Raw genomic sequence first — 16,743 nt, forward strand, 5'->3', positions numbered from 1 at the left:
CCACACATTTGTGGAAAAATTGTTGGGACGCATCCTTACTTTATTTAAAAATAGACAGTTTCTTTTTAAAAGAAAATAATGGAATTCTGACAAAAGGACGGATAATAATGCAAAAGAAGGAATCATTTCACGTGCGATGGGGCTCAATGTGTACCCGACGGAAAAGATGAAAATATTTTTCATTCTGAAGTCCGAAGTTTGAAGTCCATTTTTGTGTATAAATAGAAGACATTATCAGAAGAAGAAGTAGAGAGCGAAGAAAGAGAAATAATCCACATTCTGCAAAGCTTAATCCCTCCAAAAAATCCTTCCTCTTTGTTTATAAAAAAATATATATATATATTTTTCTTTAGTTTCTTAGACTTTATTTCAAGTTTTGTGAAAAGTTACTTTGGAAGTCGTTCGGTTTCCCGAAAGGGAAACTTCACTCTGTTCTTATAATGTAAGTTTCATATTTATGTTTCTACTACAACTTCTCATATATGTAAATTATGTGTGCTAAGTTTATGTAAATATATGAGTTTTATCATAAATATATTTTAAAATATTGTTAAGTTTATATATCATCATGAATCTATTTTACTTAGTATATGGTTAGTCTCTTAGCCTCTTAAAATTATTGATGGATTAACTTGTAAATTCCTAGGAAATTGTGGGGTCAGTTCGAAAGTTCGTGGATGAACTGTGAATGACCGAATCTGGGGTGTAGTTAAAGAAAATTAATTTTAAGAACAAAAGCTAAGAGAAAGAGATGAACAGTAAAAATAGATTCATGAATGGACAGAGTCCAAAAAAAAAAGGGAAGTTAGAAACATAATATGATAATTACATAATAGAACAAGATAGAGTGAAGGAGTACTGAGTAGGACTGTACAACATTAAGAAAAATCACACTATTTAATTCAAAAAAAAATAAATATATTTTTATTGAAATATCATCTTAATTGAAACATCTTTTTATTTTGGTATATATATATATATATATATATATATATATATATATATATATATATAAACACTCCTAAATTATTAATTTTTCTAATATATCTTACCATATATTTTGGATAACTTTATTTTACAAATATATTTTAGGACTCATTAAATTTAAAATTTGTAAAGAGAATTAAATAATAATTTGAGAAAAATAGAAAATTTCAATTTTGTCTATCGTATAATCTTCTAAAAAAGGATAAAATAAATTTAAAAAATTTCTAAGGATCTGTAACGACCTATTCCCATTGTTATAGAAAAACAACAGGGAAAAATTTTGAGCAGAAAAACTTTTTCATAGTAACTTTAAATTTTCTAGCCTAGTCTATTATATAGAAAAGCCATGATAAGGACGACCAATGACATTTTATTAATTTTAGTATCACTCAAGGGTAAAATAATTATTGTATAATTAATGGTAAAAATGAAAATCTAGAAGAATCTATACATGTCTTAATTTTTGTTATGGGCGCCTAAGGATGTTATTTATAATTTTGTTTAAAGGAAGAGTTTCTATTACTTAAATTCTTACAAACAATAATAAATGCTAAGCTTGTTGTGACATATTTTAGAAAGAAAATTTTGAAATAATTAAAGTAAAATGTGTTTGAATAGTTAATATTTTGTTTCTAGAAATACGTTAAAGAAATATTGCGTAAACATATTTTTAATATTATGTTACATAATATGACCACTAAATTTGTATTTTGATTATTAAAATAGTGAGCAATGTTTGACTATCAAGATAACAATAATTTAATAATGTATTCATCGAAATATTAAAAATTATAAAGTTTTTATTTTTACATTTTCTTAATATCAAATATGATAAACTATTTAACAGAGAACATTTGATAAGGAAAAAGTTTAACATTCAAATTTTAATGAATAGTAAAATTCAAGCTAAAGAAAATGAGTAGTTAAAAAATAAAGAAGAACAACAAAATAAAATGTCAATAGAAAAAAAACTTTGTTTAGAAATATAGAGGAAGAAAAAAGTTAAAAAGATAAATGAATTAGGAAAAAACAACTGAAAAAAAGTATATTGATTATTTTTTTTGGGTAAGTTTTAGAGTTTTCTTTACGGCATGATATTAAGTGTAGTATAAAAAAAAGTCAGTAATGTAATTTAGAATATAACATTACGATAATTGTTATTGTATATAAAAATAAAGTTTCTTTCATTATTGTTTTTATTGTTGTGGAGTCAAAAATTATTTTTTTTAATAAATACTTATGATATTTAGAATATCACATTACGATAATTGTTATTTTATATAGTAATAAAGTAGCTTTCTCGATTGCTTTTATTGTTGTGAAGTTATAAATCAATTTTTAAGTAATTCTATTTATCGAAGACAATAATAAAATGTGTCACAAAATTCATCAACAAACTCCAATACAAACACAGTAGAACGTTTAACATTCAAATTCTAATGAATATTAAAATTCAAACTAAAGAAAATGAGCAGTTAAAAAATAAAGAAAAATAACAAAAGAAATTATCAATAGAAAAACTTTGTTTAGAAATATAAATCAGTTGGCATGACTGGTTGACCATTCTGGTCTAAATGTGATGCAAATGTAAATGGAAAATTATTTGACTTATATGATGAAGAAATAAAAAAAATCATCAAGAAATCTCTTTTGTTGCTTGTTCTTTTGATAAAATTATCATTGTATCAGCTAAGGTTAGGATTGTATCCCCTGAAGTTTTTGGAACATATAAAAAGGTTAATATGAGTTCATTCACCTGCCATATGGATCATTTGTAACTATATGATAGATGCATCTATGCGATGATCACATGTGCTTTGTCATCAACTTAAAATTGGTGTTTGTAAGGATGTTTGCTCGAATTGTTAAATTAAGAGCAGAGTTCCAAACTATGAAATTATATTGATAATGCTGGTTGATTTAACAGAAATTTTATCCTCCAATTATAACTAAATCGGTGGTTATGAGAACAAAACTTTCAAATAAAATTTTGTATGAGATAATTTTATTTAACATGTAGCAACACATGTATGTATCATGCCAACAAGATTTTCCCATTAAAATTGGTTTAGGGTTAGGAACCAAAAAAAATTCATCTAAATGTTGAATGTGCGGTTATGATTTTAATTGCTCCACCAAAGATATATTGATTATTTTTTGGGGATAAGATTTAGAGTTTTCTTTACGACATTATATTAAATGTAATATCAAAAAAAATTAATTAATATAATTTAGAATATAACTTTACGATAATTGTTATTTTATATAGAAATAAGGTTTCTTTCATGATTGTTTTTATTGTTGTGGAGTCAAAAATTAATTTTTAATAAATATTTAGAATATCACATTATGATAATTGTTACTGTATATAGTAATAAAGTTGATTCCTCAATTGTTTTTATTGTTGTGAAGTTAGAAATCAATTTTTTAAGTATTTCTCCTTATCGAAGACAATAATAAAATGTATCACATAATTCATCGACAAAGTCAAATACAAACACAATATACTTAAGTTGAAGCAATAGAATTTGAAAGACTTTAAATCGATCTTTGCAAATTGATTTATCAATGATTAGTATTTTATCAGATGCAAAGCTTATGGTACAAATATCTCAAAATTTGAAGATAATAACATTGTGAAAAATAGATATCATTTGCGAATATATATGAAGAACGATAAACTTTTTCAAAGATATCAATATTTTATATTTTCCTTGAATACAAAATGTTTTAACTCATAAAATAATGCAATTCTCTATTTCCTTGCTGCATAGAATTATTTAGAATTCAACTTTCTCAATATAGGTTGTAAACGACACATTTATATTGTATGACCATTTGAAATAAATTATAAAATAATATATTGAAATTGTTTACTAAAGAAAAAAATAGTATAAAGTACATAAATCTCATAGAGGCTAATTGTATAATATCTGAGAAGTTTTCTCAATTACAAGAATCTCGAATTTTTCATTTCTCTTGAAAACATTTCTTAATTGTCCAATACATTGCAAATTACATATTAATTCGGGAAAGTAATATATCCGAGAGGAGATAAATATGTATTCGAGAGGAAACAAATATGCATCTGAGAGATGATTATAATATCTTAGTTGTAAATATATATAATTTTTTCAATAAAATATGTGAAATTATATTGAGCCATATCACTAGCCTTAAAATATCTAATATATATATATATATATATATGTGTGTATATTTCAAATTAAACTTATAATAAAAATTAGTTTGAGAACTAAATGGGGTAAAGCGCAAATTATGGAAATGACAATCTTGTTTGCAAGAAAATGTATAACCGACACAAGTGTCTAGTTTCCATAATCAAACGCAACTACACCTGCTAACTGCTAAATAATTAAACACATTTAACAAAAAAAATGAAGAAGCGTGACAGCAATTTGCATTGGAAATATTAATAAACAAAGTCAAAAGTAGGTAAAACTAGATCGCCGTCACAATTTATATGAGCTAACTTTTTATTTAATCAATAAAATAATTTAAAATTTTATTTTTATCTCACCACCTATGTTACAAAATCATAAATTTTAAAAGTATTGTCATTTCGAACTCTATATCAAATTAAATTAAATAATATAAGTTATTTAAATTCGGTATAAAGTTAAATTAGATGATTGCTACAGGTGAGTATTAGTATATGTCTGTTGTTGCTTCTCCATTTGAACAAAGTATGGAATCAGTAACACTATGGATCCAGTCTTTGTTGTTCTTCATCTTTATTATTGCTACTTTGTATGTTGTAGACACACTTATTATCTCAAATAGACTAACTACTGATTACCAAAATATCCAGCTGAAGAAGCAGCCCCATCTGCCTCTGCGTTTCCGTTCAGATGGAACCTTCAAAATCCTCCAGGTTCTATATTACAATAACTAATTTTCTTTTTTTTTGTGCTTTACTAGAAAAAAAAGAAATTGTTGGAAAAATGTTGAAGTAGATCGAAAAACTTTAGCTGGATTTTGGCGAAGTGGGTGTTGTAATTTTGTTCCCAATTTGGTGTGTTTTAGGTTGCGGATATGCACTATGGGAATGGGATAGTGACTCGGTGTAGAGATGTGTTGGAGAGTGAGTTCAATTACTGTTCTGACCTCAACACGACTCATTTCTTGAGGAAGATGATTCACATTGAAAAACCAGACTTGATTGTATTTACTGGTAAATAACTTTAACTTCCCCTTCTGTTTGTTGTTTACCTGTATAATGTATATGTCCGTCCTATTTGTTCAATTTTATACAAGTTTAAGTGTCTGATTGTGTATATCTGAAGTTTAGAATATCTATCCATTTTCGGAAAGGATAATAAATCCTATTTCTATTGAATTGTATAATCTTTTCCACTTCTATGAACTTCACCACCGGGGCAATATTTAGACATTACGCGGGAAAGTGTTGAATTTTTTTGCAAAAGGTATGAGGTGTTTCGCGGAGTACAGTTTGTGGTTTGTTGCACTAAGTACAGTATATTGATGGATATAAAGTTCACTCACAAAAATCAAAATATTTTACGGGGAGACTAATAAAGTTCAGTTGGTACAGGGGATGTAGTTACGGATCTGATTATTAATGTGCTAATCGTTTGACTGGGCACCGTGTTTAAGAAAAAAGGGAAGACTTTTGAAACTTGTGATCTAAAACAAATCTTGGATATTTGTGTGGGTTATAAATCATGTCATTAAGGGTAAAAGTGGAATTTTAAAGTTAAATTATTTCTAATTATAGTAAGGTGACATTCTTGCTGAGATGGACTAATGAAAGAGTGCCACATATAAAATGGGACGGAGGGGTATTAAAAACTATGATCACAATTAAAGAAGCAAGAAATAACTAGTCCTTAGCTAATTTATCAGCTGCTTCTTTAGATCTTGTATGGGCCTTTTTCTCCTCCCATAATCCTAACGGAATATTAACTCCTTTACCATGCTTGGCATCACCCATGATATGCCAAACCAGTGAAGAATTTCCATCATAAACTTGAGGTAAGATGACGATGTAGAAGAAGATGATTCACATCTTCACTCGCCTCCTTGCACATGAAACACTAACACAAACTATCAAATGAGTACATTGTGTGTGAACTCAGGTGAAGCAAATCTTGCAATCGTTGGAACTCAATCACATCCCAATTATGGAAATTCCTCTTGAACCTCGAAGTTCCGAAAAACCTCTTCACCTGGTATCTTCTGAATTTGTTGGACTAATTACTCCTTTTGGCATGAGACTTTGTATGTGCTAAGGAAATCATCTTTCAAACTGTTATCCCCGCTCCAATTATGATGCCAAAACATCTCTTCCTGTCTCCTACGCTGGTTGAAACGCTGCCACTAAATTCTACCCAATCCTTCATAATATTCCTTCATCAACCACAACCATAAGACATATTGACATCTTTAGATTTCCACCTCTCTTCAAAAGCTTGTTTCTCCGCTCCGAATCTCCATAGCCATTTTCCCAACAATACCTTATCTCCAAACCTCCCCAACACTTGGAATATGTCATAATCTCCCAACCGATTTGGTGAAACTAGGACATGAAATATGTGTAATGCTTGATAAAGTGTGGTTAATAAGCACTTCCGTCTCACCTTTGGAGAAGTGACATTAGCCTTTTCTCTACTCCCTAATGAATCGGGTTCCATACATTTTGGTCCTTATTTGAAGCACCCCGTGGTAGACCAAGTTAGGTAGTGCGAAAAGCTCCTACCCTGCAATTCAAAACTTAAGCAAGCTTATCAATGTTATCCACCTCTCTAACAGGTATAGTTTCACACTTTGCAATATTTATCTTTGAAACCAGACATTGCCTAGAACCAAGTTTACATTTAACCAAGTATTCCAACAAGATCACATCTCAATGACAAAATACCGAAGTATCATGCACGAACACTAAATGAGAGATCGATATCCACCGATCGCAGCTCTATCCATCATCCTACTCAATTCGTCCATCACTCAAATGGAAATCATAGATGATAGAACATCCCTGTGTCACAATTCCCTTGCACTACTAAAAAAACCCACATGGATTGCCATTCACCAGAACCAAATAATGAAATCAAGAAATTCCAATTCACATGATCATATGGCGTTTCAAGGTCTAGCTTGCACGGAACACTGAAGCACCTTCCTTTCTATTAGAATCTACCGCTAAATGTGTCAACAAAAAATTGCATCCATAATCTGCCTTTCCTCCACAAAAGCATTTTGTGAAGAAGACAGAGTCTTATCTAGGACCTTCCAATATGTAACAGAAAACACCTTAGAAATGATCTTATGAATGCTTCTTACTAGACTAATAGGCCTATACTACTTGATACTTGTAGCCCGCTCCAGCTTTGGGATAATGACAATGAACATTACATCAACTCTTTTCAAACTCTCATCTACTCTAATACTCCACATTAGTTTCCATGGCATGACCTTTGACTGAATTTCAATATTGTTGGTCCATGCAGTGAAATAGATGATTAGGCTATAAACACTTCACAAAGTGGACAACAATTAATGTTAAGGTTCTTCCTCTACTTTGAATTGTCGCTAATTAGAGTAGCACCCAAGATGTTAACTTTCTCAAAAAAAAAAAAAAGAGTAGCACCCAAGTAGCTTCCTAAATGAAGATTGCATGGTCAGTGAATTTGACTGATATAGGTTGCACTTACACATTGACCAGCCTTGGTGCATTCATATAGCTGAAGAAAAATACCCCATTAATTTTCCTGTGAAGATAATGCCCTCAAGATTAATTAAAAAATATTGAAACGAAGAGATGAAGTCATGGACTATGCTTTTTGCAGCATAATCATGCCATATCATGATTGAGTTTTGTCTAATGTTTTAATTTGTTCAATTATAAGTATACAAAGGATGAAGCGTTAACTGGAATGATTGGGCGTAAAACATCTGTAGGTTGATTTTTAATTCCGCCATTGACTACATTTTTGCGGCATAATCATAAGGCGTCTTGATTGAATTTATTTATCTGATGTTTTAGTGGTAGGTTTTAAATAGGAGCTGGTGTAATATTTTAATTCTCTTGGTTACTTTTCTCTTGTTTTAGTTTCCTGTTTCCTCGTAAATATTTACACTAGAGTCTATGTAAAATTAAAATCTTGATATTGTAGTTATGATGAAATTTCGATTACTTAATGGTGAATCAAAATCATTGCTCTTTAACGCCCTTAAGCATCTTTTGGCAGTTCCACTTTTCTTTTTCCTCGTTTGTTTTGTTCGTGTCTCGTCATCTTCCCTCTCTCTGTTTTCCTTTAAACTCTTCCCTCTGTCTGTTCTCCTCTGACTCCTCCTTAATCCCCAGTTCATCCTAAATTATTGTATTTGTATAAAATAATCTTTACCTAAGCTGATGTTCCTTGAAATGATGAATTGAGTCTTCTTTGGCTTACTTCAAGGTAAACAAGCTACTAGCACCAGTCTTATGTAATTTCAGCTTGATGTGTTGTATTTCATTTTGTTATCTTGCTTTTCATTGCTTATTTCACACTTGTTTATGTACTTCCCTGAACTTCTACTTTTCCCGTATCTCCAACTGCAATTTTGTTGTCCATGTTCTTTCACATATGTCTTGCTTTATCGTTGTTTGATCTTCTGTACTAACTGTAAAGCTCACTTGACTTTGTTATATAGGAGATAACATATTTGGATCAAGTGCTACTGATGCTGCAGAATCTCTGTTTGAAGTTTTTGCTCCTGCTATAGAATCCGGAATTCCATGGGCAGCAGTTTTGGGGAACCATGATCAAGAATCTACTATGACTCGTGAAGAACTTATGTCTTTCATCTCCCTGATGGATTATTCCGTTTCACAAACATTTCCAATGGATCCAATGAAACAGCTACCAATGACAAATATTGATGGATTTGGCAACTACAATCTTGAAGTGCGGGGTGCACCTGGCTCATACTTAAGTAACAGCAGCGTTCTTAACCTATATTTTCTAGATAGTGGAGATAGAGCTATTGTTGACGGTGTCCGGACTTATAACTGGATCAGAGAATCTCAACTAAGTTGGCTTCGTGGTCTTTCTAAAAGATTTCAGGTATTGTTACGACTGACACTAGAGGGAAACATATGAACTCTCTCTCTCTTTCTCTCTCTCCTCTTCCTATGCACGTGACTCGGTGATTCCCTGTTCAGCATTCTTTACAAATCTTCCATTTATTAGAACTATCTATTCTGTGTGTCAGTTAATTGTTTCTGCTCTGACGAGTGGGTTTAGCCTATTCAGAGTTTATTAACATTTTGCAGGTCAATACAATCACAGGGACAATGGAAACTTACTGATCAATCACTGGAGATTCCTCCGCTGAATCCTGCACTAGCATTTTTCCACATCCCAATTCCAGAAATCCGTCAAGGTCCTATTAAAGATATTGTTGGCACGTACCGGGAATATGTGGCATGTTCATTAGTGAACTCTGGAGTCTTGAAGACCTTTATCTCTATGAGGGATGTTAAGGCTTTTTTTATAGGTCATGATCATAATAATGATTATTGTGGTAATCTAGAAGGTATGTGGTTTTGCTATGGCGGAGGCTTTGGATATCATGGTTATGGTGTAGCTGGTTGGCCTAGAAGAGCAAGGGTAATACAGGCAGAACTTGGGAAGGGAAAGGAAGTCTGGATGGGTATGGAGAAGATCAGGACGTGGAAACGACTCGATGATGGTGTACTGACCAAGTTTGATGAGCAAGTCTTGTGGGACATTCATTCATCAAGATGAAAATATCAGGTACAGACTGTTCATTCTATATGGTTATATGATCTGTTGCTAGGACTCTTTGAAAATGTCAACTGGTGCGTGTTGGATTCTCCAAAAGTAGTGTATTTTTGGAGAATCCGACACGGGTGCGGAATCAGAAGTGAAGAGTCCGAACTTCTATCCGTATATATATAGTTTTTAAACTTTATATCTTAATTGCCTTGTTTATATAGCCTATTTGGTCTAACTTCTAAAATAAACTTTTTTTTAAAAAAAGTGTGTTTTTCTTTTAAGTGTTCTTAGTGAGAAATAATTTGTATTTGGCTAATTAGCTCGAAAGATACTTTTGAGCTTGAGCAGTAATTAGTGTTTGATCAAAGCTTTTTGAAAGGTGCTTGTAAGTGTATCTAATCCCTTCCAGCTCAACTTATTTCTGTCCAAATTAGTCTCCCGTTTATTAACACAGTCCATTTTGACAAATTGGTTCACAAACCTGTTGAGACAACCTATATCTACCTATCTTTATTCATATGATGATCATCCAGCGAACAGTTTTTACCGTTGAGTCGAATCTAGTCATACATAATTTGCTGGCTTGTTGTATGGTGGAAGTCACTAGCAAACAACCTTAGCTAGAGTTGTCTTTCTTATTCAATTTCTTTTGTTCAGAATGTAAACAAAAAATATTGCCCTAAAAGCATTTGTATATAATCTAGACAAGATACTATGGAAGATGGGGTCGGGTGGTTGGGATGGGGGCCACAAGGCTGCGGGTGAAGATGAGATGTGTAATTCAGTTCGCTTGAAATCACATGAATCTCGGCTTCATTCTTAAAACCGATCTATGGTTTCAATCAAATTAACATCTTTTTTCTGGAGGAAATAATGTGATTTGATGTTTTTCACACCATTCATTCTTGATGGTTACTGATAAATGAGTATTTAGTATGTTTGTGGTTGTTTCTTTTCATTGCTGTATATCGAATTAGATTTTTTTGCGATACTTGCTCATTTTTTCCGTTGCTTGAAGGGATTTACGAAGCACTAACCTCCCTATATTGTTTTCATTTTCAGGATCCACTCAATATATTCGATATGGTCGATGTACACTTTCACAGTTTTATGAGCTGTTTCATGATTTGGTTGATGCTTCCACGTAAAACTATTGGAGTTTGAGGGTGATTTATTTCACTTGTGTGAAGAGTGTGTTTGTTGTAAACTTGTAATGTCCAAAACTTGCAAGAGTAGTCTAGAAATTTGTAATACCATAGTAGTTGTTAACAAATAATTAGCACCAATTATGTAAGTTGTATTGTCACCACGAATGCATTTTACACGTTAAATACTTTTAAGCCGATTGTCAAAAAAATGTTGAAATAATCTATATTTGAAAAGGGTAAAGGCGTACAACAGGTAAAAAAATGAGTTGGAGGTATTCAAATGAATAACGTGGACAATTTTATAGATTTGTCGATGACTTAAGCCTATATTTTACTTGTAAAAAGTTGTGTTCAAATGATGAGTAGTGGTTGCGTTAAACTGTTTGAAATAAGAAAGACATAATAACATATATTGGATTTTAAACTTGACTTCAAATTTTAACTTTGACTTCCAACTTTTAAATAAATAAACACATGCATCCTACATGACACAATACACGTAGAACACCATGTAAGACATAAAATGACATGTAGGATGACACATATGACACGTGTGTTCATTTGTTCAACTTTATACAAGTTTTACTTGTGCTCACCCAAAGTTGAAGGCGTATATGTAATTCGAAACCAATCTTTGTGTTATCATTATTGTCATTGTATCCAATCCAATAACAACTATTTTCAATCAAAATTCCTGATAAACGAAGATAACACGGGCATTTCCAACTAACAACAACCATCAGTCCACCTCAAAACCTCATACCCAATTTCATAACTAATACAACGAGCATTCACCAAAACATACTCATTCCTATCCTTTACATACACAAATGCACTATCATATTTAATATCACAAAAATGAGATTTAGGTAATTTGACTAATTCTTGAGTACTAGGGTTACATACATAAAACCCTTGGATACTAACAAAGCAAATCAACTCCGATTTTGATGGCAACATATTGACATAACCATCTAAAGTAAACGTGAAGTCGAAGTTATGATTTCCTTCAAAATCAATTGATGACAGAGTTAGTTTAGTAGTAGAGGTACCGTAGATTATGCGATGAAGGTAGGATTTTTCTTGGAGCAATAGCCAGTTGGGTTTCTGAGATGAATTTGTTCTGTGTAAGGATTTGAAGAATGGGTCATCAAGTATGATTCACCATTGTTTGCAAACGGACCTTAATATGCATAATGACTTTGTGGGTAGCCTTGAGAAGAAGTCCATGATAACATCCTTTGATAATGTTGTCCTCTCGTCAATGGAGGATGGTAAAGTGGCAACTGATTTTGAGGATTTTAAGGTTTTCTTCTCCATTGCTGCTTCTTATTCTTCTTCTCTTGTGCTATTAATTGGGGATGGAGGGAAAAGAGAGAGGCAATAAAAGAGAACATTCGGCCCGCCTACGTAACTCCATCGAATTTTTATTTATTTATTTATAAAATTAGCCTTTCTCTTTAATGACATTTGACACAAATAGTGGGTCAATATTGACTAATATTTTAGTTGCTTTGTTATCAACTCTTGTGATTAAGCTATACAGCTTCCTATGAAGCAAATATATAAAATTAAAATTCCATACATATTACATTTTTCCCCTAAAATGATATAAAAGAATTAGGTGGTTTGACTATAATTAAGTATAAATTTATTGACAATAGCACTTGAACAAAGTGAAAACAAAACAAGTTTCAATATCTATGAAAAACGGTGCAAAAATTACTCAAACAATAATTGTTTTGAAGGAACAATGCAAATGTTTTATCTCTAACAAAAATAGATTGTTTTATGCATATGTCACGATCCAAATCCGGGCCGTGACTGGCACCCACACTTACCCTCCTATGTGAGCGAACCAACCAAATCTAAACCTTAACATTTCAATGTAATATCAACATAAAGTAATGCGGAAGACTTAACTCATTAACAAAATCAATAACTATTATTATCCCCAAAATCTGGAAGTCATCACCACAAGAACATCTATGATCAAATTACTAAACTAAGAGTATTCTAAGAAGCTAAAACAAATAAAAGCTAGTTCATGCCGGAACTTCAAGGCATCAAGACATGAGGAAGAAGATCCAGTCCAAGCTAGAAGCGTTAGCTCACCCTGAAGATCCGGTGTGACGAAGACTGGCTAGAATTACTGTTGAGTTGAAGACGACGACACGTTTGCTGCACTCCACAAATAACAAAGAAGAAAACATAAAAGTAGGGGGTCAGTACAAACACAAGTACTGAGTAGATATCATCGGCCAACTCAAAATAGAAAACAGTATATATCAGATAATATCATAAAATCAACTAATATCCTTAGCATGCAGCATTTACAATTACCATAACCCTTGGTTACAACACCAAGCTCATCAATGAGGACTCACGCCTCCTCATCATACTCATTTGGGAATTAGGTTCATTAGATTGAATATATTAACATCTTTCAAGATTCATTATCTTTATTCCTCTCGTGTCGGTACGTGACACTCCGCTCCTCATTCTATCCTGGTGTCGGAACGTGACACCCGATCCATATTCTATCCTGGTACCGGAACGTGGCACCCGATCCATATACTATCCTGGTGTCGGAACGTGACACTCCGATCCTCATTCTATCCTGGTACCGGAACGTGGCACCCGATCCATATTCTATCCTGGTGTCGGAACGTGACACTCCGATCCTCATATACTATCCTGGTACCGGAACGTGGCACCCGATCCATATTCTATCCTGGTGTCGGAACGTGACACTCCGATCCTCATATACTATCCTGGTACCGGAACGTGGCACTCGATCCCCTAATCTCACTACTTTCGTTCATCAAGCCTTCTTTTATACCAAGGCATCATCATTAACAAAGTAGATTAGGGTTTTGCAAGATTTGGGATTCAATAACTTCATCATGCTTATATAATCACAATTATATAATTACGTTAATGCAAGCATACAATTAAGCACATAGCAGGGTTTACAATATTATCAATACATATCATTCGCTATTAAGAGTTTACTACGAATATCGTAAGAGAAACCATAACCTACCTCCACCGAAGATTCGTGATCAAGCAAGCAAATTTTCCCAAAGCTTTGTGTTTTTCCCCTTCTCGATCGTCTCTCTCTCTATCGATTCCCTTCTCTCTCTTTCTGTTCTTTTCTTTTTCTTATTCCAACCCTCTTTCTTTTACCCTAATTAGTATATAATTAAGAATAAAATGTGGCAATAATGACCCACTAATTAACTTAAGGTTACCTCTTTTAACCCCCTAGTAATTAGACTTATTAACATTAACCCACTAACTTTATAATTAAAGCAGGAATAGTCAAAAACGTCCCTTAAAACGTATCAAGAAATCTGACCCAGACTGGGATTACGCAGTCTGTGACGGCCCGTCGCGCCTGCGACGGTCCGTCCTGCTGCTCCGTCACAGACTTCAGAGACTCAATTTCTCTGAAGGGTCTGTGACGGTCCGTCCTGCCATTCCGTTACGAAGTTCAGAGAGTCGATTTTCAGTATCCAATTTCAGATTTTCTAAGTGTTTTGAAACGAGATCCTGCGACGGTCCGTTGTGCCCATGACGGTCCGTCGTGGGGTCCGTCGCTTCTGCTTGTTTTTTCCTGAATTGAAATCTGCTGCTCAAAACGACTAAACAGGTCGTTACAGCATACTAACTCCGTTTGGATTTACTTGTCCAATATTTTATAATTTGATTTCTACTTTTACTTGTTATTTTTGAAAAATCAAGCAAGTATAATTTTTTTCTCTTTCAATTACATCCTCAATTTATTTACATTTTTAGTTAATGTCATTGAGAAATGTAGAACTTCATGAAAACCTTCAATGACCAATTCATTTGTACAGTAATAAGGCAATGTTTAGAGATTGACATAACCCTTAACTTAACCAATCGAACATTTTGATAAAGTTTTTATGATATTCTTTTGAGCAATTCTTATATTCGAAGTGTAATGACCCCTTCCGGTCTTTATGGAGAGGCCAGAGGCGAAAGAATTGGGCCAGAAAACTTTTTGAGTAATGAATCAAAATTCTAATTAGTTGTGCCAGTCTCAAATAGAATCTGACTAAGGTGAGGTTTAGGTCAATCCACAAATGGATTGAGTGGCATGTCTAAGCTTGGATCTTGTTTCGTAGTAGCTAATTAAGACATCAAGGAATCCATAGAGCTTTTCGAGGTCAAATTCGAGTGAATAAAACTCCTCAAAATTTGAATTGACGTGGAGAGGTTTGTTTAGAGCATCAAGATTCGAAGGTGTGTTGTGAAATGGGAGTTTGGGGAAGGATTTACAAGTTTCTACCTCCGTGTAAGCCGCTATAGAGGGTGTAACACCACCATAGATGAATTAATTTCTGTTATAGTGTAGCGGACCGCTATGGCGACGTCACTATAGCGAGTCGGGATGCTATAGCAGGGTTAGTCGGGGTTGTGTAGAAAAGTATTAAAAACCCTCTTATTTTTTGCGACTTCGTTCTTGGAACTAGAAAGGGCGAATAGGGGCAGTTTCCAGTTTTCTACCAATTTCTTTGATAAAGGTAATTATTACTTCCCCCAACTTGTATTTTGATCCTTAATACTTAGAATCTAGGTTGTTAACTTTGGGTAAAAGGCTTTAACTTGAATTAATGGTGGAAGGAATCCTTGTTGGGTAAATGATCATGGGAATGACCATTGGTTAGGATTTTGTTATAATCTGAGTATTATTAGGTTATCTTTGACTGATTATTGTATTTGTTATTATTGTTAGACCAAGAATAAACCAGAGTTCATAACAAAGGGAAAGCTCTAGCTCTTTAGAGTTTTTGGGGCTTGATTCGACGTAGGTAATGGTTGTTGTTGTTGTATATGTTATATGTGCTTGTTAATTGCGATGTTTGTAATGCATGCATGATATATGATTAGGGAAGTCGCAGTGAAATAATGTGAAATATAATATATTATCAATCGCATGTAATGAATGTGTTGCATGAATGTACATGTGTGATTTTGATTCATTGTGGTCGTGATTGTGCTATGTGTTAGTCATGATTGTGCTATGTGTTAATGATTAGGATTGAATACCACGTTGATACACTAACAGCTGGAACAGATACCATGTCAGTACACTAACTTGGGATCGAGTACCACGACGGTACATTGACAATTTGGATGAGTGGGTTCCATGAGAGAATCAAACTAGCTTGTTGTGTTGTGATGATTCATGTTGGCATTTCACTTCAGGATTATTTTGTACTTGTGTTGTAATTGTGTATCATGTGCTTATTGAGTTATGGTTGCCTTCCCATATTTCGTATACTTAAACTAGCCAATGATCTTATCAATATATTGTGGTCGTGTACTGACACCGCACTTACACTTTCTTTGTTAAGTACATGACATCTTCAGGTAGCTACTTCACAACCTCAACTGTGAAACCTCCACTATCTGAATTCAAGAATGATTCACTTCCTCCGGGCTACCACAAATTCCTTTTTACCTTCTTAGACCATTATTCGGACTCAATCAATCTAGACTTATATTTTCCTTCTTATTTTTTGGGTTGCATCCTCTATCCTAGACCATTAGATGTTTTGATAAAAACATAAATCAAAACTCCTTTGGGGTAATTTAAGGGGTTATGTCAATCTCTAAAGTTTGCTTGGTACTTTACGGATGTACAAGTCATTGAAGATTTTCAAAAATTTAAATACATTAAGTACTCATTGCAAATAAATTGAAGATATGATAGGAAGAAAAACAATTGTACTTCTTTGATTTGTCAATATAGGATTTTACTTTATTATCAAAGAGTAAGAAAGAAAATTGTATACTTGCAACAAAATTGC

The 16,743-nt window shown here is 33.0% G+C and overlaps 1 protein-coding gene across 3 annotated transcripts; it reads left to right on the forward strand.

The window, feature by feature from the left end:
- Nucleotides 1–248: 248 nt before the first annotated feature.
- Nucleotides 249–11,202, forward strand: LOC101247731 (probable inactive purple acid phosphatase 28). 3 transcript variants are annotated; one of them, XM_069286714.1, is made up of 6 exons: nt 249–442; nt 4,820–4,882; nt 5,035–5,182; nt 8,665–9,077; nt 9,303–9,770; nt 10,815–11,202. In XM_069286714.1, exons 3-5 carry the CDS (start codon nt 5,044–5,046, stop codon nt 9,759–9,761), a joined length of 1,011 nt encoding a protein of 336 aa, XP_069142815.1. In that variant the 5' UTR covers nt 249–442; nt 4,820–4,882; nt 5,035–5,043; the 3' UTR covers nt 9,762–9,770; nt 10,815–11,202. The 3 variants fall into 3 exon arrangements, with proteins under 3 accessions (XP_069142815.1, XP_069142816.1, XP_004242863.3); XM_069286715.1 differs by lacking the exon at nt 249–442 and adding an exon at nt 4,573–4,649; XM_004242815.5 differs by lacking the exon at nt 249–442 and having other exon boundaries at nt 4,651–4,882.
- Nucleotides 11,203–16,743: the final 5,541 nt, after the last annotated feature.

Source organism: Solanum lycopersicum, chromosome 7 (assembly GCF_036512215.1).
Source record: "Solanum lycopersicum chromosome 7, SLM_r2.1".
Lineage (NCBI taxonomy): Eukaryota > Viridiplantae > Streptophyta > Magnoliopsida > Solanales > Solanaceae > Solanum > Solanum lycopersicum.

Coding starts and splice junctions, on each gene's coding strand:
- LOC101247731 (XM_004242815.5), top strand. CDS start 4,664: ATGTCTGTTGTTGCTTCTCCATTTGAACAAAGTATGGAATCAGTAACA. Junction 4,883..5,034: donor GAACCTTCAAAATCCTCCAG/GTTCTATATTAC, acceptor GGTGTGTTTTAG/GTTGCGGATATGCACTATGG. Junction 9,078..9,302: donor GTCTTTCTAAAAGATTTCAG/GTATTGTTACGA, acceptor ATACAATCACAG/GGACAATGGAAACTTACTGA.